At 73.3% G+C, this 21,075-nt stretch overlaps 2 protein-coding genes across 2 annotated transcripts; both read right to left on the bottom strand.

The window, feature by feature from the left end:
- Positions 1-381: 381 nt before the first annotated feature.
- Positions 382-6,900, bottom strand: MAPRE3 (microtubule associated protein RP/EB family member 3). The gene is made up of 7 exons (XM_082306261.1): positions 6,822-6,900; positions 3,206-3,333; positions 2,964-3,109; positions 2,660-2,861; positions 1,833-1,984; positions 1,540-1,692; positions 382-1,301 (listed from the first exon to the last, which is right to left on the bottom strand). The coding sequence occupies exons 1-7, from the start codon at positions 6,827-6,829 to the stop codon at positions 1,233-1,235; spliced, it is 858 nt and encodes a 285-aa protein (XP_082162387.1). The 5' UTR covers positions 6,830-6,900; the 3' UTR covers positions 382-1,232.
- Positions 6,901-11,582: 4,682 nt separating this feature from the next.
- On the bottom strand, positions 11,583-20,848 carry DPYSL5 (dihydropyrimidinase like 5; the record flags this gene model as incomplete). The annotated part of the gene is made up of 12 exons (XM_082307317.1): positions 11,583-11,668; positions 12,556-12,724; positions 14,209-14,416; positions 14,498-14,640; positions 15,027-15,168; positions 16,213-16,369; positions 17,025-17,100; positions 17,377-17,421; positions 17,739-17,807; positions 17,906-18,085; positions 18,890-19,048; positions 20,588-20,848. 12 exons carry the CDS (start codon positions 20,846-20,848, stop codon positions 11,583-11,585), a joined length of 1,695 nt encoding a protein of 564 aa, XP_082163443.1.
- Positions 20,849-21,075: the final 227 nt, after the last annotated feature.

Here is a 21,075-nt window from a genome sequence, read left to right as displayed (position 1 = left end):
TTTCATACTTACCTGGCAGGGGAGACACCATGATCAGGCAGGTGGTTTTCCCAGGGCGAGGCTCATCCCCTGCACTCCGGGTGTGCTGACCCCTGCGATTTCCCCAAATGCGGGAAACTCGACTGCATAATTTGTGGTAGTGGGGGACTGCGTTCGCGCTCTCCCCTGGCGTGGCGGTGGCAAGGACAGAGCTGAGCGGGGGCGGGCGGGCGAGTGGTTTGCCGCGGTGGCTCGGTGGCCTTGCGCGTTGGTGGCCGGCCCGTGGCGCAGCGGTTCCCGCCGTAGCCGGGGGTTTCCAACCCCCCCCCCGCCCGTCTCCGCCCCGCAGCGGCTCCCGCCCCGCACGCGGCACCGCGCGAGACGAGGTTTTTACCACACGAGTTTATTTTAAATAAAACTTAAACACAGATGCAGGCTTTGCAACCGGAGTGACGGACCAGACAAGCGATGCAACGGGGAAGACGACGGCCGGGGCGGGCGCTGCGTGCCGCTCTCGGCGAACCCGCCCCAGCGCCGCGCGGGGGTCCGCGGTGGCCGCGGGCGAGGGGAGGGGGCCGGGATCCCCTGTCCTGGCCTGCGGTGGCCAAGTCCCCCCCCGCCTCGCTGCCTGCACCTGCCCGCGCGGGCAGGCGGCCGCGTCGTCAGCCGGGCTGGGGCTGCTTCTTCATCTTCCCAGCAACCCGAAGCAAAACCTCCCTCCTCCTCGCCGCGTCCTCGCCGCGGGCTGCCGGCCGGGCGCAGGCCCCCGTGCAGCCGTGCCGGGGCCACCGGCTCCGGCCCCCGTCCCCAGGCCGCGGGGCCGGCAGGGCGCAGGCAGCGCGGGCAGCACGCTCCGCTCCGGCAAAACACCCCGAGGCCTCGGGTCTTTCCCTCTCGCTCTCAGGCAGCGGGGCAGGCGGGGACACCGGGGCGGCTGCGGCACCCGCACCGGGGGGGACAACGGAAATAAATACGGGGTGGGGGTGGCGAGGGCCGGAGCCCGGGCGCGGCGGCCAGAGCCCATCCCCACCCCCGGCAGAGGCACGGCCGCGCTCCTCGCTGGATGGACACCTATCGAGTATGGAGGCAGCGTGGCTTCCCACCGGAGCTGCTGGGCGCCGAGGCCGTGGGCTCGGCCGCCGGAGACCGTGATGGCGTGTGACAGTGCAGGGCGAGGCGCACAGGCTCAGACCTCGAATGTCTATGGTGGGGGAACGGCGCGGGGCGGCGCGGGGCGCGGGAGCGTGCCGGGGCTAGTACTCGTCCTGGTCCTCTGGCTGCTGCTCCTCCAGCTCGTCGTCCTCCGGCGGGGCAAAGCCCTCCTGGGGGGGCACGGGCGGCCGTCAGCCCGGGGGCCGCGTGGGCTGGGGGCTCCCACCGCGTCCCCGCCGCCCCTGCCGGCACGGTGCAAGGGCTTTGGCAAAGCCCAAACCCCCCCGCCCCGGGGAGCGAACGAGGCCCCAGAGGCCGGGAGCGGCCATGGGGAAGTGGGTCTCGTCCCTGGGAAGCCCGGAGAGCAGGGTGGGGGTCCCGGGGGGGGCAGCGGTGCCCAGCCCTCACCTCCGTGGCGTAGAGGACGCTGATGATGCCGGTGATGATGGGGCTGTTTTCGTTCTCGTGCTCCTGGCAGATCAGCTCGATGTCCCGCAGTTTGCTGAAGTAGAAATCCCGCTCCTTCTCCAGCCCGTCCACCGTCAGCTTCAGGTCCATCAGCTGCGGGGCAACCGGCGCCTTCAGCCCGCGGCTCCCCGTGCCCGGGGGGCCCGGCCCCGGCCCCTCCCTCCCACGCCGGGGTGTCCCCCGGCCCTGCCGGCAGCCGGGCGCAGGCAGCGGCGGGCAGGGACCCTGCCTACCTGCTGGTTGAGCTCCAGGATCTGCGCGTCGGCCTCGGTGCCCCCGTTGCGGGCCGCGGGGGAGTTTTTCCGGAGGATGCTGCTGGGGACGTTGCTGAGGCGGGCCGGGTTCGGCGTGCTCTTGGGGCCGGTGGGAGAGGTCCTCTGGGGGACTTGACAGCAGATGGGGACCAGCGGGTTAATGCCGGCCCGGGGGGCTGCCGGCGGGGACCCCCCCTGCATTGCGCGGGGCGGCAGGGGCCGGGAGGCAGCAGCGGGCAGCAAGGGCAGGCAGCGCGCTCGGGGGCTGAGCCGCGACTCCGGGCTGTCCTGCCTCGAGCCTCCCCCCGTGCCTCAGTTTCCCCTGGCAGATCTCAGCCCCCTCGAGGGGTGCTTGCTGCCTGGCTGGGGTTTGCTGTGGGACAGCGGGGTCCAGCCCTGCGGCACCGGCACAAGGAGCCCGTGATGCCCACGGAGCATCGCCCGTGGCCAGGAGCAGCCTGGCTGCATGGCGGCACTCGGGCACTGCGGCGGCACGGCACGGGGGGGATGGCAGCCATGAGGGGGGCCTGGGGGGCACGAACCGCCCCCAGAGCCAGGGCGAATGGGAAGATGGAGGCAGCCGAGCCCTGCCCAGCTCCCCGCGGGTCCCTCCGCCGTCCCCTCCGCCCCGCGTGTCCCTGCAGACCCGCTCGGCCCCCCCGGTTGCAGGCAGGCAGGCAGCGGAGCGGGGCGCAGGCAGGGGCGGGGGCGCGGGGGGAGGCCTGGCCGCGGCCGGAGCGACGTGGGGTGCAGGAGGCCGGGCGGGAGGGCGGGGGGCAGCGCTCGCCGGGGGACCCGGACATTACCTGCAGTGCCAATGGGTTTCTTGGGTTTGTTGAAGATGTGATCACCTGGGTTTGGGGGGGGCGCGACGTCCTGGCCCTGCCGCGCCAGCAGCGGGTTGTACTCCTTCCCGTCGTAGTTGGCGTCGAAGAACTTCTTAAACCACTGGATGAACTCGAAGTTGTCCTGGAACTTGCCCTTCACCAGCCTCTCCACCGCGATGATCTGGGGGAACGCAGAGAGGGGCTGGCGGGGCTGCCCTCCCGGCACGGCGGCCCGCCCGGCACGGCCCCCGCCCCGCTGCGGACCCCCCACCCATGGACCTACTTTGTCCACTCCCATCTTCTTGAAGGCGGCCTGCAGCACCTTGAAGTTGTGGATGTACTCGTGCTCCAGCTTGGCCTGGAACTTCACCTTCCGCAGGTGGACGCAGCCGGGGAACAGCATGTCCATGAACTGGCAGTAGGCAGCCCCTGCGCCGGGCACACACCGTGGCGTCAGCGGGGGCCGGCGGCACCCCGCCACCGTCCCCCCCGTGTCCGCCCACCCCCCCGGGACCCGCACCCCACCTGAGCAGAGCTGCTCGATCTTGGTGTAGTTGAGCTGCAGGGAGTCGTTGACCCAGGCGAGCATGTCATGGCGGCTCAGGTTCTCGCTGGTCACCGACGTCGAGTACACATTGACGGCCATGCCCCAGCTGCCGAGAGACGGGCGTCACGCCGGCACCACCGCCCCGGTGTGCCCCCCGCCTCGCTGCTGCGCCGCCCAGCCCAGCCCCACGCCGTGCCGGGGGTGGCAGGACTCGGGGCGCCCGTCCCACCCGGGCTCCAGCATCAGGGGACGGTGGGGCCAGGCTGCCACTGGACCCCCCCATCCCAGCTGCACCCCCCGGTACGGTGGGAGCACAGCAGGAGCGGGCAGGAGGGTCCCCGGCAGCCCCGTGGCGTCCCACCCGGCCAGGCGAAGCCCTGCCCCGCTGGGGGCACAGCCCCGGGGGTGCCGCTGGGAGCGGGGCCCACCGCAGGACATGCATGCGGCGCAGGATGCAGCTCAAGGGCAGGGGGTCCCAGTGGACGCGGGCACCGCCGGGGGCACTGCCCCTGTGCCGGGGCGCAGCTCCTTCCCTGTGCGTGGCCACGGGGCTCCCGGGGGCCACTGCTGGCCCATAAGCAGCTTACGGCCCCCCCAGCCCTCGCTGGCTGCCTAATCTGCTGGGGCCGGGATCGGGGTCCATTAGAGCAGGGCTTAGAGGGGCAACATCTGCTGGCAGGCACGGCTGCAAACCCGCTCCCAGATGGTGGAGGGCTCTGCCTGGGCACCGCGGGAGCGGAGACCCTGCAGCCGCGGCCCCGGCACGGCAGAGTGCCGGGGAGCTGTGCCACAGAGCTGGGGGGGGCTGCCAGGGAGGGGGCACCGAGACGCCGTCCCGCCAGCTCCCACCAAACTCTTTGGAGAAGGAACTGTCCCCGCTGCAAGAGCAGGGTCCTCGTCCCACCCCACGTCCCCGAGAGCAGGGTCCCCATCCCACCCCGCCGCCTGCCCCGTGCCCCCCCGCGCAGCAGCGGCAGCGTTAATCCGCTTTCCCTCTCCACGGGGCTCAGGCCCAGCTGCCAGCTGGGGGGCGGCCCCCCCCGGCCCTGCTCTCCCGCTGCCGCAGCCCCGGGCACAGATGGGGGCCACGGGTGCAATGGCGGGGTGCCCGTGGGGCGCTGCACCCCGGGGTGCCGACACCTCCCTGGGTGCCCGCTTGCGAGGGGAGAAGGTGCCGGCGGCCGCGGCCCCCCCCACTCGCGGCCTCGGCACCGCTGTGACTCAGCACTGGCGATGCCGGCCCCGGCACAGCCACACGTCCTGGCTGGTTGAACCGCCACCGGCAGCTGAGCCGGCCCGTCCCCCCGCCGGGGCCGGGACCCCAGCAACCCGTCCCATCCTGCCCTGCACAGGACCGTCTCGCTGGCACGCAGCAGGGACGTCGGTATTTTTAGCTGCCGAAGCAGCTGGAAACGAGGCCCCTGCGGCTGCCGCCAGCCCCCAGCAGCCCCCGGCACGGTGTGGTGGGCACCACCCCACTCCCCGGTGGCCGGCAAGGACCGAAGCCAGCCATGGCGCTGGCCGCAGCGCTCATCCCAGCAGCCTAATGCCGCCCGGTGCAGGCTGGGGTGCGGGCAGGGGTCCCCTCCCTCCGGCAGCGCTGAGCTGAGTCATGCGCGGCGCAGAGCCAGAGCCACGCGCACTGCGGTGCGGCCGCCGCGGTGCAGCCGGGAAAGCAGCGGCGTTTGCTTGCTGCCGGAGTGGGCAGGGGGCCAGGAGGCCGGGGGGCTGCTGCGGGGCAGGGGGCTGCTTGCCCACCCTGGCGAGGAGCCAGTGGCCGGCTGACACCCCCCCCATCACCGTCCTTTCCAGAAATAGCCGGGAGCAGCTGCCAGCGCCCTGCGCACACGGCAGAGCTGGAGCAGGGCTGGGCCGGGTGCCGGAGCCGGCCACCGCAATGAGCCGTGGGGCTAGGTCTTGCCCCGCTTGAGCGGGGAATGCGCGGTGCCTCTCCCGGCCCCCTGCCCGTGGGGCGCATGCCGTGGGACGGGGCAGGTCCGGCACGGCTGCGGCCATGGCGGCAGGGAAACTGCCCCAGCCCCACGCCCGGGAGCACCCACAGCACCCAGCCCCGGCGCACAGCCCCGCTCCGCGCCTGCCCCGGGAGTGCCCCTCCACAGCGGCCCGGCGGGGGCCGGGGTGGGGGCACGGGGGCGGCTGGCGCGCCCCAGACCCCTGAGAAGCAGAGGGGATGTGGGAAGGCACCGGGGCTCGTTAACGGCTCCGGCAAACAGCCCCAACAGGAGCCTTCCTGGCACAGAGAGCCGCCGCGCTGACGGCACCCTAAACCCAGCACCCGCTGCCCGTGCCGGGACGGGTAAGCCCCACAAGTGAGCCCCCCAGCCCCTACCACAGCCCCTGGCTGCCCGGGGTGCGGGGTGCCCTGCACGGCCGGCTCCACAGGGACCCTCCCTGCACCGCGGCCGGGGGGCCGAGCAGGCAGCCCCTGCCGGCGACGCTCCCCGGGCAGGCGAGGCGGCGCAGAGCCGGCACCAGCGGGGCGCAGCCCCGGCAGAAACCTCGGCCGCTCCCGAGCGAGGGCTGAACCCGGCGCCTTCCTCATCATCGCGCCCCGGTACGAAGGGCTGGGGCCAGGCAGGAGGGAGCAGTCCCGCGCAGCTCCCCGCGGGCAGGCGACGCGCCCACGCCCCCACCCCTCGCCACCCGGCGATTTCCACCGTGCCGTCGATGCCCCGCACCTTGGTGCAGCCACGGCTTCCCCTTTGCCAAAGCAAGCCAAGGCCCGTGCCGGCAGCCTGTGGGTTTCACGGGATGAATTCAGGTGCCACCGTGCCAGCCGCTCCCCGACGTGCCGCCGCCAGCCGCACCCCGACTCCTGCGCACGCCGCTGATTGTGCAAGCCTGACGGGGAGCACCTTGACCCCGCTCCGGCACGCAGCGCCGGCGTGGCACAGCCCCAGGCAGCCAGCGGTGAGGTGGGGCAGCCGGAGCCGCTGGCGCTGCGAGGGGACGCTCTCCGGAGCACGCGGTGCCACCCAGCTCACCTCCACCCTCTGAAATGCCACACCGGGCTTCAAAGTCTTCCACCTCAGCGCCGAGCACGCCCCGGCGTAATGACAGGGAAGGGCACGCTCGCGGCAGCCCTTTGGCCGGGGCAGGAGCCGGCCCTGCTGCCCACGCCAGCCCCGACGCCAGGTGATGGACGCGCCCAAGGCAGGGAGCCTCCGGCCCGGCCGGTTTGCACGCTGCCTCTGCCACTGCATTTTGCAGAAAAAATAATAAAAGTAAGAATTTAACCCCGATTCCCAGCAAGCCCTGGGGAGAGGAGCTGTTGCGGCACAGGGCTTGGCACACGGCTGCCTTGGCGCTGGGTGAGCGCCGGCCTGGCTCTGCGGGCGCCAGGTCCCCGGGGAGCAGCGCCTGGCTCGGTGGTGCGGTTCCTGCCGGCTGCCCTCGATGCCGGCTATGCCTCCGCCACGCAGGCAGGTTGCAGGCGGCGGCGGTGTGGGGCGATGCGGGGGCCCGGGGCGCAGCCCCCGCCGTGCGTGGCAGCCCCCCCGCCCCATGCCGCCTGCGCAGGGCGCCGGGGCTGCGCCCGGCCGGCCGTGCTGACGGGGCAGGGGGGACGCTTACCGCTGCATTTTAATTGTCCGGCCGCCAAGCTGCTAATCAAGGCCCAACGGTGAACAAAACACTCGGGCGCGTGTCTCTGCCCCGTCCCGCCGGTGCTGCCGGGGCGCGGAGAGGTCGTCCAGCCCGGCTCCTCGCGCCGACGCTGCCGGGGAGGTGGCGGCAGGCACCGGCGTCCCACGCCGCAGCCCTCGCCGGGCCGGGGCCGGTGCGCTCTGGCCAAACAAAGCGGGAGGAGAATGAGGCCGGCGGCCACGCCGGACGTGTTTGCTCGGCGCTGAGGCGACAGTGCCAGCGCCGGCTGCCAAGGCCGGGCACCGACTGTGCGCCTCTGCGGCTGCCCGGGAGCCGGACGGGCAGTGCTGCCCACCGAGGCCGCGGGTGGGTGCCGGCCCCTCGCCGCCTGCGCCGGCCTGGCAGCACCGCTGTGCCGGGGCGAGCTGGGCTGCTGCGACTCGCAGCTTCTATTTTGGGAGCCATCCCGGTGGCTTCTCGAGTGACAAATACGCGAGGGGGGTGGCAGACAACCCAGCGGGGGCTGAGCGCCGTGCGGAGCCGCTGCGGTGCTGCCCGGCTGATCTGGCAGCTGGCAGGCAGCTCCAGCAGCGGGCCGGATCGCCCAGGCCCCGGCAGGGGAGGCTGCTCCCCCCCGCCCCCCGGCCACCACCGGCGTCCCTCCCGGCGCCGCTTCCCCGACCCCAAGGGGAGCGTCCCCGCGCTGTGCCGTGCCACGCCACGTTGTGCCGGAGCCCGTGCGCGGCAGATGGGTTTGCCCAGGCACAGGCGGCACCCAGCTCCTCGCCGGGTCCGTCCCCCGGCACCTTTCCCGGTTTCCCGTCTCTTTAGCAGGCAGCAGCGCCCGTCCCAGCCCGCGGCGAGCGAAACCGTCCGCTCACGCGCTGGGAGCTCGTGCCATCCGATGGCGGTGCTCGGTGCGGCCGCGGCGCTCGGCTGACGGGGACGCGGGGGAGCACGGGCAGGGTGGCCTGGCCCCGCGGGTCCCCCGCCTGCTCCGCTCTCGCTAACCTAAATAACTTGAAATAGCAGCGGCAGGAGCATGTGCAGAGCGCGGTGCCGCCGGCAGCGCCTCCCACCGCGCCTGCTCCCCCCTCGCCGGCATCCTTATCCTGCACAGCATCCCTGAAATATTAATGCCGAGTGCCTTTTGATGATTCAAACGGGGTGGCTGTCAGAGCCGGCGCGGGGAGAGCCGCTCACCAGCACCCCACGGCCGGGCAGGGGACGTCCACGCCGGCAGGGCTGTGCCGTGGCCGAGCATCCCCCAGCCCGGGCAGCCCCTCGAGGAGAGGCCCCACGTGCTCCGGCCGCACCGGCGCGCCCGCGCTGCTCGCCGGGAGAGCCGTCCCCATGCACGTAACGGGAGGGGGTCACCGTGGCGGCACACCACATCCCCGGGGAGCCCCGGCAGCGCTGGGGGGGGTCTCAGGGCGGCACTGGGGTGCCGGGGTCTGCGCGCCCCGGCTTTGGGACCTGCTCTTCCCCAGGCGGCGGGAAGGTCGTTGGCCGGAGACGGGGCTGGGTGTCCCCAGAGACGCCTGGGGATGGCGGGGGGAGCACCGGGAAGGGCACCGTCCCCCCGGCTCCGACACGCACCGGTGCGGGCACCGTTTGACGCCTGTGCCGCCGTCCTGCCCGCGCCCCGCCGTGCCGGAGCCGCCGCTGCGAGGACGAGGGATGGGAGCGCGTCACGCTGTGGCAGGTGACGCTTTGGCAGGTCACCGCGCCGGCCGCCCCGCCGTCCCGGGAGTATCGCCCTGCACCGGCACCGGTACCGGCACCGGCCCTGCCGGACCAGCATGAGCCCTGCTCCCGGTGGCAAGCCGGGCCCGGCAGGACCCCGCCGGGCCCGGGGGTCTCCCCGGGTGATGCCCGGGCCCCGGTGACGCCCGGTACCCGGCAGCGATGCCCGGTACCCGGTGATGCTTGGTGCCCGGCGATGCGCGGTGCCGGGACTACAGCTCCCGGCGTGCCGTGCCGCACCGTGCCGCGCCGTACCGGGGCCGCGGCCCTGCGGGAGACGCAGCCGGGGCGCAGGGGCGGCCGCCGCTGAGTCAGGCCGGTCCCCGCCGCCCCCGGCCCCGCGGGACCCCGGCCCCGGCCGCTCCATCCCCCCCCGCCCCCCCCGCCGCTCCATCCCCGGGCCCCCCCCAGCTGCCACGGCCGCTCCCTCACCGGGGACACCGGACGGACACCCCCGCCCCGCCCGCTCCATCATCCCCCGAGCCTCCGGTGCGCCCCCCCCCCCCGCCCGGTCCGGCGGAGAGGCGCCGGCCGGTGCCGGGCTGCGGGCTGATGGCGGCGGCCCGGTCCCGGCGCGGTGTTGCCCGGCCCCGCCCCGCCCCGCACTCACCGCGCTCGGGCCGCGGCCGCCGCCGCTCCGCTGCCTCCGCACCGCGCCGGGACCGGGCCGGGACCGCACGCGCCGCACGCGCATGCGCCGCCGCCGCCGCCGCCACCGCCCCCCCCCCCCCCCGCCGCGGGCGGGACCGGCCCCGGCCTCGCCCCGCCCCCCGCCGCCATGGCAACGGGGGCGGGGCCACGGCTCCGCTCGTCGCCCCGGCAACGCCGGCCGCGGCCCCGCCCGCCTCCACAGCGCCCCCTGGCGGCGGGCGGCGGCCTCCGCACCGCCGGGACCCCCCGGACCCCGGAGTCTCCTGGGACATTTGTGACCCCCCCGGCAGCCCGGAGACCCCCAGAGCCCCTGTGACGCCCCTAAGGGACCCCCCCAGCCCCCCGGGATCCCCCGGGACACCCAGAGCCCCTGTGCTGTTGGGACCGGTGCAGCCCCGGGACCCCCGGGACCCTTCGCACCCCCCGGTACCCCGCACCCCCCACCCGCACCCCCCCCGCCCTACAGACACCCCCCCCCCGAACCCCACCTGCGCCCCTCCCCACCTTGCAGCCCCCTTCACCCCGTGTGTGTCCGTGCCACCGAGCAGCGTGCCCGCGTGTGCCCGCGTGTGCCCGCGTGTGCCCTCGCCCTCCCGCCGCGGCGACGCGTGACCGGCACGGCTGCCGTGCTGCCGGGGCGCCCTCCCCGCGTGGCGGCAGGGCCAGCTCCGCGTCCCCACGCGTGCCCTTGCACCCCCCGTGTCCCCGCGTCCCCACGGCGGGGCCGCGGATGCTCCCAGTGGCCTCCTGGGCCCCGCTCGCCGCCGGTGCCGCAGCTCTGGGGATCCGGTACCGCACACCGGATCCGGTGCTGCTGCGGCGGCCGCGTCCTGGCGTGCCGGTGCCCGCACACGCGTGTGCTCGCACGCACCCTCCCGCCCAGGCAGCACCCGGCCGCGCTCGGGGGTCGGAGCCCCCCGCCCCGGGAGCCCTGCCCGGCCGGGGGCCCCGTCCCGAGGGGCAGCGTGGCGGGGGCGACGGATGGACGTGCCGGGGGGACGCACGGCCGTGCACGCCAGGAGGCGGGGGGTGATGCAGAGCCCCCCAGGCCCCAGCCGGGACCCCCCAGCCCCCCAAGCAGGCGTCGAGGCCGAGCGCTGTGAGAACGGTCTTTAATGAGCAAACAGAAACGTACTGCAGGTTCCTAAGACGGCCAATATGCAACTACCCGGGGGCGGGCGGACCCCCGCGCCGCGCTGCGCCCACCCGGCCCCCGCACACCTACAGGGACCACCAAGGGAAAGTGCACAAGGGACAACTCACATCTGACAGGGCCCCGGGGGACGGGCTGGGGAGGGGGCAGCGGGCCGCGGCGCCCGCCGGATAGCACCAGTGCGCGGCCGGGGACGGGGACCCTGCTCTGCCGGGGCCACGCGCGCCCGGACCCCCACCGGCGCCCGCCGCGGGTGCTCGGGAGCGTCGGCAGCCCCGCGGCGGGGTGTGGAGGGGCAGGACGGAGGGGTGCTCCCAGCACAGCATGAAACAGGCGGCCACCATCGTGCAGGGAGGGATGGGAACACGTGTGCACACAGCTGCCGTGGAGTTCACGTGTGCACACGTGTGTGCAATGAACATCTCACGGAGACCATGCACGGTGTGACACACATGTGCACACACGGGGCGGTGAAGAGCCTGTCGGCACCTTGCACGGAGAGATGCACACACGCGTGCTACGAACATCTCACTGAGACCATGCACGGTGTGACACACATGTGCACACACACACGTGGCAGCGAGGAGCCTGCCGGCACCTTGCACGGAGGGATGCACACATGTGCGTGCACACGGGCGGCAGCGAGGAGCCTGCTGCCACCTTGCACGGAGGGATGCACGCGTGCGTGCACCCATGTGCCGACGGGCAGCTGCCGGCACCGCGCTCGTGCAGGCGTGTGCGTGCCGTGCCGCCGCTCGCTGCCGGGGCTTGGGGAGGGCTCCCGCGTGCGGCGGGGGCCGGGGTGGGGGGTGCAGGGATGGGGGCGCAGCCCGGGGCTGGGAAGGGCGGAAGAGGGGTGGGGGTCCCTGCTTCTCCCCTAACGCTAGTGACACAAACCACTTCAGAGTATTTCCACGTGATGCACAAACAAGTCAAAAATTCACTGATCCAAACCCAACGTGCAAACAGAAAAGGGCCGGGGCAGGCCCACCCGCTGCCCCCGTCCCCTCCCGCCGGCCGCGGCCCCCCGGCCCCCGGCCCCCGCGCACGGCTCACGCTGCCGGCACGGCCCCGCGGGCAGGACGGGAGCCAGACAGGGCCCCCCGGTGCCAGGGGAGCCCCGCCGGAGCCGGGGTCCCGGGGCGGGGGGCGGCGTGGGGCCGGCGCCTGGTCCTCAGTTGGGGGACAGGTCCCCGGCTCTACCAAATGCCGCTCGACCGGCCTCCGGGGGGAGCGAGAATCCGGGCCGAAGCTCGCTTTGGAACGTGGTCATCGATCTGAGAACCTGCCGGACAGACGGATGGACGGGCGTCAGGGCCGCTGGAGCCAGGGCGAGAGCGCGATGGCCTCCCTGGCACCCGCACGGGGTCCCGGCTCCCAGCCCTCCGCCGGCACTGTGGGGACGGTGGGTGCTCCACGTCCTGCAGCACCGCTCCCACCTCGGCTGCGCCGCATGCGGTGGGCGAGCACCGGAGCACCGGTGCCTCGTGCAGCACCGGCAGCGCTGGGACTGACACTCGCGGCCCCCCAGGCCCCAGCGTCCCCGCCGGGAGCACCGAGCAGGGTGCCGGCAGGGAGCATCGCCCGAGGTTGCCAGCCCTGGCCCAGCCAGTGCTGAGCCGCGGTGAGCGTGGGCAGCACGGAGTGCCGCAGCCGAGGGCGCGGGATGCAGCCAGCCCCGCTCCTGCCCGAGCGTGGTGCGTGGCTCGGTCCTGTCCGGTGCAGGGCAGTGCCACGGTTGCTGTGGGGTGGGATGGTGGGTGCCAGCCGGAGCTGCGGGGATGCCCCCCATCCCTCCGGTCCCACTCCCACGGACACAGGCGCCTACCGGGGCCAAACACAACGCGTGCGCCGGCTCAGTCCTGCCTGCCCCGGCCCCCCGGCCTGGCACGGCCCCCCGCCAGGCGCAGCCACGCGACGGACGGTGCATGGAGGGGACAGGCGAGGGCTGGAGGGGCTGCGGGCCTGGGGATGGGGTCAGCGCCCTACTCTGCCGCGGGAGCACTGGGGAAGGGGGGCTGCACCCTGGGATAGCGGTGGTGGGGACACCCTGGGGTGGCGAGTGCCCGGCCGGTGCCGGAGAGCCGCCGGATGCGGGGTTGCCGGCGAGCCCCGGGGGGGGCTGAGCGCGGGGCCGGGGCTGCCGGGACCCTCGCTGCGGCCCGCTCTTACCGGACAGGCTGAAGCTGGACTCGTGGAGGTCCCTCATGCCCCCGTGTCGCGTGGCGGGCCGGGTGGGCGTATCGGCCAGGGGCGTCCCCGTCTCTTTTTTCCCGGCATGCACAACCGCGGCCACGTCCCCCAGGTACGGGGTGCGATCCACACCCCGCAGCTTTAAACTCTGCCAGAAGGGAAAGAAAAAGCAGAGAGAGCGTCAGCCCGGGCGGCACGGCGCTGGGGCGGGCTGCAGCTGGGGTGCGAGCGGGGTCAGGGGTGCCGCTGCCTTACAGCGGGGTGCGGATCAGCCGGGTGCGGGGGGGGAGGAAGGGGGCTGCAGCTAGGGAGGGGGCTGCGGCGTGGGGAGGGGGCTGCGGCGTGGGGATGAGAAGCACCGAGTGGGACGCGGGCCGGGCTGCGGGGCTCCTGGCGCAGGAGGTGCCGGCGTGGCGCGGTGCCAGGGCAGGGGCTGGGGGAGGCAGGTGGCCCCGGTGGCGCAGCCCCTCGCCCCCGTCCCCCCGCTGACGCCGAACCGAGCGCGTGGAAGCGAGGCGCAGGCAGGGGCTCAGAGCGGCCCGGGCAGGCAGGCGATGCCCCATGCAGGCAGGCGATGCCCCATGCAGATGCAGCAGCACGACCCTGCCCCGCGGCCCCCCGGCCGCACACAGCTCCAGCCGGGCACCCTGGCGCCGGGCATCGGCTCCCAGCTCCCCGGGACAGCGCCGGGGCCCCCCACCGTCCCCTTCCCTGGCAGCATCAGCACCACGTCGAGCCCCCCGGCGCATCCCCCATGGGCGAAAGGCGCGGGGGCACCGAGGGGTCCGCAGTACCAGGGTCTGCCCGAGCTCCTGGGTGTCACGCTGGGACAGCCTCGGGGACCCGCAAGTGCAGAGGGGGACAGCGGGGCGGTGGCCGTGCCCCTCGCCCACAGCAGGTCAGCGATGGGGTGCAGGGCTGGTGCTGTGGGAAGGGGGCAATGGCAGGGGCAGAGAGGAGGAGGGGGCTTCTGCAGCCCCGCCGAGCGTGGGCAAGACCTGCCCTGCAGCCCCGGGGTCCCCTCCTGTCCCAGCCACGCGTGTCCCTGTCCCTGCCCCGGCGCACGTGGGGCCACCGTGAGCTGGGGGCCACCTCGGGGGGGGGAGCCGACAAAGGCCAAAGAGCCCAGGACAGCGGGGCGCGGCGGGCCCCCGACGCTCGGCACGTGCCTCGCACATGCGTCGGGGTGACCGCGGGCCACAGCAGCGCGCAGGGTGACCGCCCCAAACCCCCTGCATCACCGGCACGCGGGCAAGGGCGAGGAAGGGCAGGAGCTGGGCGTCCTCCCCTGTACGCCCACCAGCAGGGACACCACTGCTGGCGCTTGGCCCTGGCCGGGCGCTGCCGCTGCCATCCGCCCCCGGCCCCGGCACGCCGCATGCCGCGCTCCCGCCACGCGATGCTCCAGGGCAGTACCGACCACGGCATGGCACGGCGCTGGGGCGGCACGGCACCAGGCGGCACAGACCCGTCCTCCCAGCACTGGCAGCACCAACCCACGGCACCACGGGACCACTGTGGCCACTGTGGCCACCACCTCCCTCGTCCCCTCCAGCAGCTGGGAGCCAGGCACGGCGCAGCCCTGCCCCACACCGCGGCACCGTGCCGGCACAGCCCCCACCACCCCTTTACCTTCTCCCGCTGCACCAGCTTCTTGTAGACGGAATCTGGGAAGGAGCGGAGCGGGCAGAACTTGCCGGTGCCCTCGGCGCACATGAAGACGCCGTTCTCGTAGACCACGCGTCCGCGGCTGATGGTGACCAGGGGCACCCCGTGGCACCGCATGTTCTCGTACAGGTTGATGTCCCCCCCCTGCACCTGGGTGCTGGCTGAGATGGTCCTGGGTGGGGGGACGGGGCGGTGAGCGGGCACCAGCGGCATGGAGAGCCCCCTCGCTGGCCCCCGCCCCGGCTGCACCTACTTGGTGGCCTCGGGGTCCCAGACCACGACGTCGGCGTCGGCCCCGGGGATGATCCGGCCCTTGCGGGGGTACAGGTTGTGGATCTTGGCGGCGTTGGAGCTGGTCACGGCCACGAAGCGGTTCTCATCCATCTTGCCCCCGACCTGTCGCCGGAGCCGGGGGGTGAGGATGTGCCAGGCCGCATCCCGCCCCAGCCCCACAGCGCTGCCCAGCCGCCTCCGCCCCATCCCTCGTGCTCTGTGCTGCCCACCCCGAACCCCCCAAACACCTCGGGGGGTGCTGCTGGGGCCGTGCCCCTTACTGGGGCCCACTGGGCTGCACTGGGGAGCGCCTTGCCCGCCCCCAAGCTGGAGGGCCAACACCCCACGGGACGTCCCGTGGGACCCGGGGAAAGGGCCCTCCCGCCCCAAAGCTGGGGCCAGCTCAGCCCAAGCTGCCCCACTGCCGAGCGCCCCGAGCCGGGGGGCAGCCCCGTCCCACCCCCGCCCCGGGGGCGCCTGTGGGCGGGGGAGGGCGCGGGACCCCATACCACGCCTCGCTCCCAGATGATGTTCATGCGGTCCTGCACCCCGCTGACGCCGTGGGGGATCTTGGTGAAGTCCTCCTTGCCCATGGCTTTCTGCTTGGTGCTGAAGGGCCGGTGGTCGGAGGCCACGATGTTCAGCGTGTCGCTGCGGGAGGACGGGGCAGCGGTGCTGACGGCACGGCTGGGGTGGCTCGGCCGCAGCCAGCCGGCGGTGGGGCAGGCGGCCGGGAGTGGGGTACCCGGGGAGCTCAGTGCCCAGGGAGTGGGATACACGGGGAATGGGGTGCCCATGCAGTCGGGTGCCCAGGGAGCTCAGCACCCTTGGAGCGGGGTGCCTGGGGAGTGGGGCACCCACAGCATGGGGTGCCCAGGGATCTCAGTGCCTGGGGAGCAGGTTGCCTGGGGAGTGGGGCACCCATGCAGTGGGGTGCCTGGGGAGCTCAGCACTTGGGGAGTGAGGTGCTTGGGGAGTGGGCACCCATGCAATGGGGTGCCCAGAGAGCTCAATGCCCAGGGAATGGAGCACCCGTGCAGTGAGGTGCCCAGGGAGCTCAGCACCCAGGGAGCAGGGTGCCCAGGGAGTGGGGCAGCCACACAGTGGGGTGCCCGGGAAGCTTAGCTCCCAGGGAGGGGGGCGCCCAGGGAGCTCAGCACTTGGGGAGCGGGGCACCCACACAGTGGGGTGCCTGGGGAGCGGGATGTCCAGGGAGCTCAGCACCCAGGGAGCAGGGTGCCCAGGGAGTGGAGCACCCACGCAGTGGGGTGCCCAGGGAGCTCAGCACGCAGGGAGAGGGGCATCCACGCAGTGGGGTGCCTGGGGAGTGGGGCACCCAGCATCCCAAGTGCTCGGGAAGTGCAGCACCCACAGAGCGAGGCCCCAGGGGAGCACGGTGTCTGGGAAGCGAGGCACCAGAGCGCCTGGTGCCTAAGTGAGGTGCCGGGGATGCGGGGTGCCCGGGGGCTGGCCCAAGGAGAGGGGTGCCCGAAGGATGGGGTGTCTGGGGAGCGCAGCGCCAGGGGAGCAGGGTGCCAGAACGCGTGGTGCTGGGGTGACGGGGCAGCGAGACGGCGTGGCACCCGGGAGCAGGATGCCTGGGCATGCTGGACACCAGGGATGCCCGGAGAGCACCAGCAAGCGTGGCAGCTGGGGAGGGGGTGCCCAGGGTGCGGGGTGCCCGGGGTGCCTCACTTGGCGAGCAGGCTCATGAGGTAGGCGGAGGTGTTGGTGTCCAGGCGCAGCGGCGGCACGGTGACGTAGGCGGCGGCGTGGAACCAGTCCTGGTGGTAGTAGTGCAGCCCGGTGAGCGTGGCGTGCGCCGTGGTCGTCTCCGCGTACACCACCTTCCCTGCCGGGGCGGAGGCAGACGCGTGGGGCTGGGGGCAGCGGGGCGGGCGTGCAACAGAGGCGTGTGCACGGGCAAGTGTGCAAGGGCACGTGCGTGCTCTGCATGGTATCTCTGCAGGCAGCGTGTGCCCCCGTCTGCGCACGAGCCCCATGTCCACGTGTGTACACGTGTGCTCACGTCTGCGTGCTGTGTCTGTGCTGTGGACCCACGTGTGCACGCGTGACCAAGGGCATGTCCCCACGTGCACACACGTGCTCCCATGTCCATGTGTCTGCTCCTGCCTGCACTCCTGTCCGTGCAAGAGCCCTCGTGTCTCTGCGGCCCTGTACGCTCCACGCCACGCATGTCCACACCTCTGCACATGACATGGCCCTGCATGCACCCATGTCCCTTCAAGCCCACGACCTTCCCGCTCCCCACACCCACCCTGCGTGTGTGTCCGTGTCCACGCCTGTGCCCCCTGTCCACGCGTGTCATGTCGGTGTGTGCCCATGTCCCTGTCCGCGGCCCCGCACGGGCTCACGCCTGCGTGTGCACAGCGCATGGCCACGATCCCGGGGGAGACGGACGAGCCCCATGCTGAGGGGGTCCCATCCCACTGCCAGCCTTGGAGGGGCCACGTCCTGCTCCAGGGGTGCCCACCCGGGTCCCCTACCTTGCATCTTGGCAGTGGCGATGACATCCCCTGCGGACATGCTGGAGACGTTCACCAGGTAGACGGGGCAGTGGGTCTGCGGAGAGGGGGTCAGTGCCATTGTCCTGTGGCACCCCGGCTCCATGGGGGGTCCCCGCGCCCCTACTGGGTGTGGGGACCCCCCGTGGAGCCGGGGTGCCAACCCAGAGATGCAGCAAGGGGGGATGCCCCAGCTGCAGGAGGAGGCGGGATGCCCACAGCGCTCCGGCACTGCCATGTGCCGCACACCCAGCTCGCTCGGGGCAGGGGGGACCCCGGCACGGACCGTCGGCGGCAGGGTTCAGTCCTGGCCACCCGGCTTGGGACCACTCACCCTGTTGGCAATGGTGATGACGCGGTGCGTGGCCTCGGCTTCCAGCTGTGGAGAGAGCGGGCAGTGAGACACGTGGCACGGCACGGCACGGCAAAACGCCCCGGCTGGGGTACAGTGTGGGGTTGGGCCCGGCGGGTGGTGCATGGATGGGTGTGCAAATGATGTGCCGGTGGTGCGGAGATGGGTGTGCAAATGGTTGTGCAGACGGTGTGCAGACAGGTGCACGGATGGCACGCAGATGGGTGCACGGATGGCACGGGTGGGTGCACGGGCGATTCCAGCTATGAGGATGCCCCGGATCATCCCAGCCACATCCCGGGCCACCGCCTGTGCCGGGACTCGGGGACACCAGCAGTCCCTACCTCTTCAGGCCGGCTGATCTCAATGCCCTCCGGCCCCGTGATGCCCAGGTCCAGCGCCTCCTTCGCTCCCTGGGGAATGGAGGGGGGGTGTCAGGGCCGGGGGGACGCGGGGGGCTCTGCCCCATCGCCGCTGGGTCCCCGTGGGCACCCCCGGCCCCCGCGCTCACCTCAGCCACCAGCTCGCCGTTCTCGGCGTGGACGCGGGCGATGGCCCCGATGTCGCGGCAGGCCCGGAAGACCTGGTAGAGCTCACTGTCCCGCAGCATGTACAGGTCCTTGTAGGTCATGAACATCTGGAAGGAGTTCACTCCCTTCTCCCGCACCAGCGTCTCCATCTCCGCCTTCACCTGCGCCGGGACGGGGGGTCAGCGCGCTGCGGGGGGACACGGCGGCTCCGGGGTGCACGGGCGGCCAAGGGACCCGCTCCCCCCCGCCACGGGGCAGGGACCGACACTTCGTCCTTAGGGACGCCAGATGCAGGATTCATGCATGCACCCCAGGGCGATCGGGGCAGCGACAGATGCTGGGGGGGATTTTGCTCGCTGTGTCACGCTGTGATCTGGCCCTGGCCTGGCCGGATCCCTGGTGTGCCCGTGCTGGGATGCACCCTGGGGGCACCCGCTCCGTCCCCAGCCACCCCCTGCTCTGCCTGGGGAGGGTCTGGCCAGGCCGTGGGGTACGCAGGGGCCGGGGTCTCCCTGCAGCGCGGCCGGGAGCAGCCTGGCTCAAGCCAGGCCTGATCCTGCTCCGGCAGCTTTGGAGGATTGCAGGGGCTGAGCATGCCGTGGGACAGGGTCTGGGCACCGAGCAGGGCCAGCCCCTGCGGCCACCGCCATGGGGGTCCTGCCACAGGATCGGGTCCCCACCGCCGGCACCGGGCACCCCGGTTCCCTCCATGGAGCGGCAGCACCTTCCCCGCCCCGGCGAGGGGCTCAGCCCCGCGGGGACCCCCTGCCCCGCTGAGCCCAGATCAAGGCAGCTCAAAAGGCAGCCTGGGGGCTCAGCCCAGCCCACCCCAACAAGCAGCTAATGGGATCAGCGGGGCCAGGAATTAGCCCTGGCTGCAGCAGCTGCTCCCGGGCACCGCGGCCCCGGTGCCCGCTCGCTGTGCCGGGGTCAGAGCCGCACCGGCGCAGCGCGGCCAGACTCACCTTGGGTGCCCACCAAGTGATGCCCATGTGCAGGGCGTAGTCGCAGCAGACCTTGGGGTCGGCCAGGCTGCGGCACTTCTCGTAGGCGTCCAGCAGCGAGGTCTCCTTGTCCGGCAGGACGTGGCCGATGATCATCGTCGTCCCTCCCACCAGGGCTGCCTGCGGGTGACGGGGACGGCAGCGGTGGGGGAGCAGGATTTGCCCCACCGGGGAACGGCCCCCAGTGCTGCCCACGCTGCGGGGCGGCACTAATCCTGCCTGGCTACAAGCAGGGCTAATCCCCTGGGTGGGCTGGGACAGCCATGTTCGGGGCACGGCGTTGCCCACAGGCAGGTGGGGGCCCTGGGCTGGCCCTGCTGCAGGCAGGGATCCCCCGGCATCACCCTGGGGTGCAACCGCCCCCCGCAGTGCCCTGGCCCTGCCCGCAGCTGCCCGGTTGCAGCAGCACATCTGGGCACATGACACATCTGGAGGGCCCCATCCTGCCACCCACCGGGGCGCTGACCGCCCCCCCCAGCACCAACCGCTGGATTTGGGGTGCCAGGGGGACGGCCTGCCCATGGGCCTGGGCACCACAGCCCCCGCAGCCCCCCCAGCTGCGCCCCCGGCGTGGGGCCCAATCCGTGACAGGGCTGCCCAGCCCAGGCCAGGCAGCACGGGGGCTGCAGGGAGAGCCCCCCCGCCACGGCACGTGTGGGCAGCAGGGTGGGCACCGTCGCGCCCGGCGGCGTCCCCGGCTCACCCGGCCCAGCTAATCCCCAAAGCTCCTTTACCAATTGGCCCTCGCAGGCTGGTGGTGCCGGCGCAGTGCTGTGATGCAGCCTGCTGGGACCGGGACGGGGAGCAGGCATGGCACAGGGTGCCCACGGTGACTGCACCAGCCCCCCACTCTCCGGTACATCACCAGGCTGCTCACCGTGCCGCGGTGGGGGGCCTGCCTGGCCCCCCCAACCCCGCTGCTGCAGCTGCCATGGCAGAGCCGAGCCCCCTGCCCAGGGACGCTGGGCACCCCGGGGCCAGGCACGGCCAGCACCGGCCCGGCACAATGGCTGCTCTGTGTGGGGCGCTGGAGACAGCCGGCCCCGGCGCTGCCTGGGACAAGCCTGTGCCCGTCCCTCGACACCCCCAGGCAGTGGCACCTGGTACACGGCACCGCCGGCCCACAGCAGAGAGGGCCCTGAGCCGGGCTGGCACCGTGGAGCATCCCCACAGCGGCCTTGCTGCTATAGGTGCGTCCGGCCGCGCCAGGCCCGGTGTGCCATGCCCTGGTCTGGAGCTGGACGAGCACCCCCTCGGCAGGGTCTGTGGCACACGGGGAGCCACGGGAGCAGAGGCACCCATGCCGGCACAGGGTGCTGCGGCCCCAGCGAGGGAGGAGGATGCTCACAGCAAGGGGACCCGATGGATGGGGACATGGGGACAGCGGGTGCACGGTGCCAGACTGCTGGGGAGTCGATGCAGCCAGCTGCCCGCAGCGCCGGGACACAGAGCCTGCCCACGCCGCAGGAGCCTGGCCACCGAATGCACTCGCCTCGGCCACGGACGCTCCACGTCGACCCCCTGCAGCACCCACGGGCACCGCGGGGGCCAGGGAGCCTCCTGAGCTGGGAGCAAACCCACCCGCCGGGGGCCCGGGTTGCAGGTGGAGCGTGCTGGCAGCACGCCCGGGGCTGCGTGGGGACCGCGGCCGGGCGGTACCTTGGTGCCGTGGTAGAAGTCATCCACGCAGGTGGCATTCATGAAGGTCTGGTGGAAGTGGGTGCTGGTGTCGATGCCGCCCGGGATAACGAGCTTGCCGGTGGCGTCGATGACCTTGGCCCCGCCGGGGATCATGAGCTCGCGGCCCACTTGCTGGATGATGCCGTTCTCGATGTAGACGTCCGCCTCCAGTGTGCAGTCATCGTTCACCACCTTCCCCCCCTTGATGAGGATCCGCATGGTGGCCGCGTTGGCGAGCATGGCGCTGCGAGGGCAGGTGTCAGCCCCGGGGTGGCCGCCGGGTGCCCCCGTCCTGCGCAGCCCCCCGGAGCCGGGGGGGGGCTCACCCCCATTGCCCGCCCCTGGGGGTCCCGGGCTGGCACGGTGCTGCCACCGCGGGGGCGAGTCCCCCTTCTTGGCACGGGGACCCGGTGCAGGCAGAGCTCCGGGCAGCCCCACGGCTGCGCATCTGCCATGCCCATCCCCGC

This window comes from Platalea leucorodia (genome assembly GCF_965183815.1).
Source record: "Platalea leucorodia genome assembly, chromosome: 3".
NCBI classification, from domain to species: Eukaryota; Metazoa; Chordata; class Aves; order Pelecaniformes; family Threskiornithidae; genus Platalea; species Platalea leucorodia.
The sequence above is the reverse complement of the archived record's forward strand: the minus strand, read 5'-3'. Positions and strand labels throughout refer to the sequence as shown.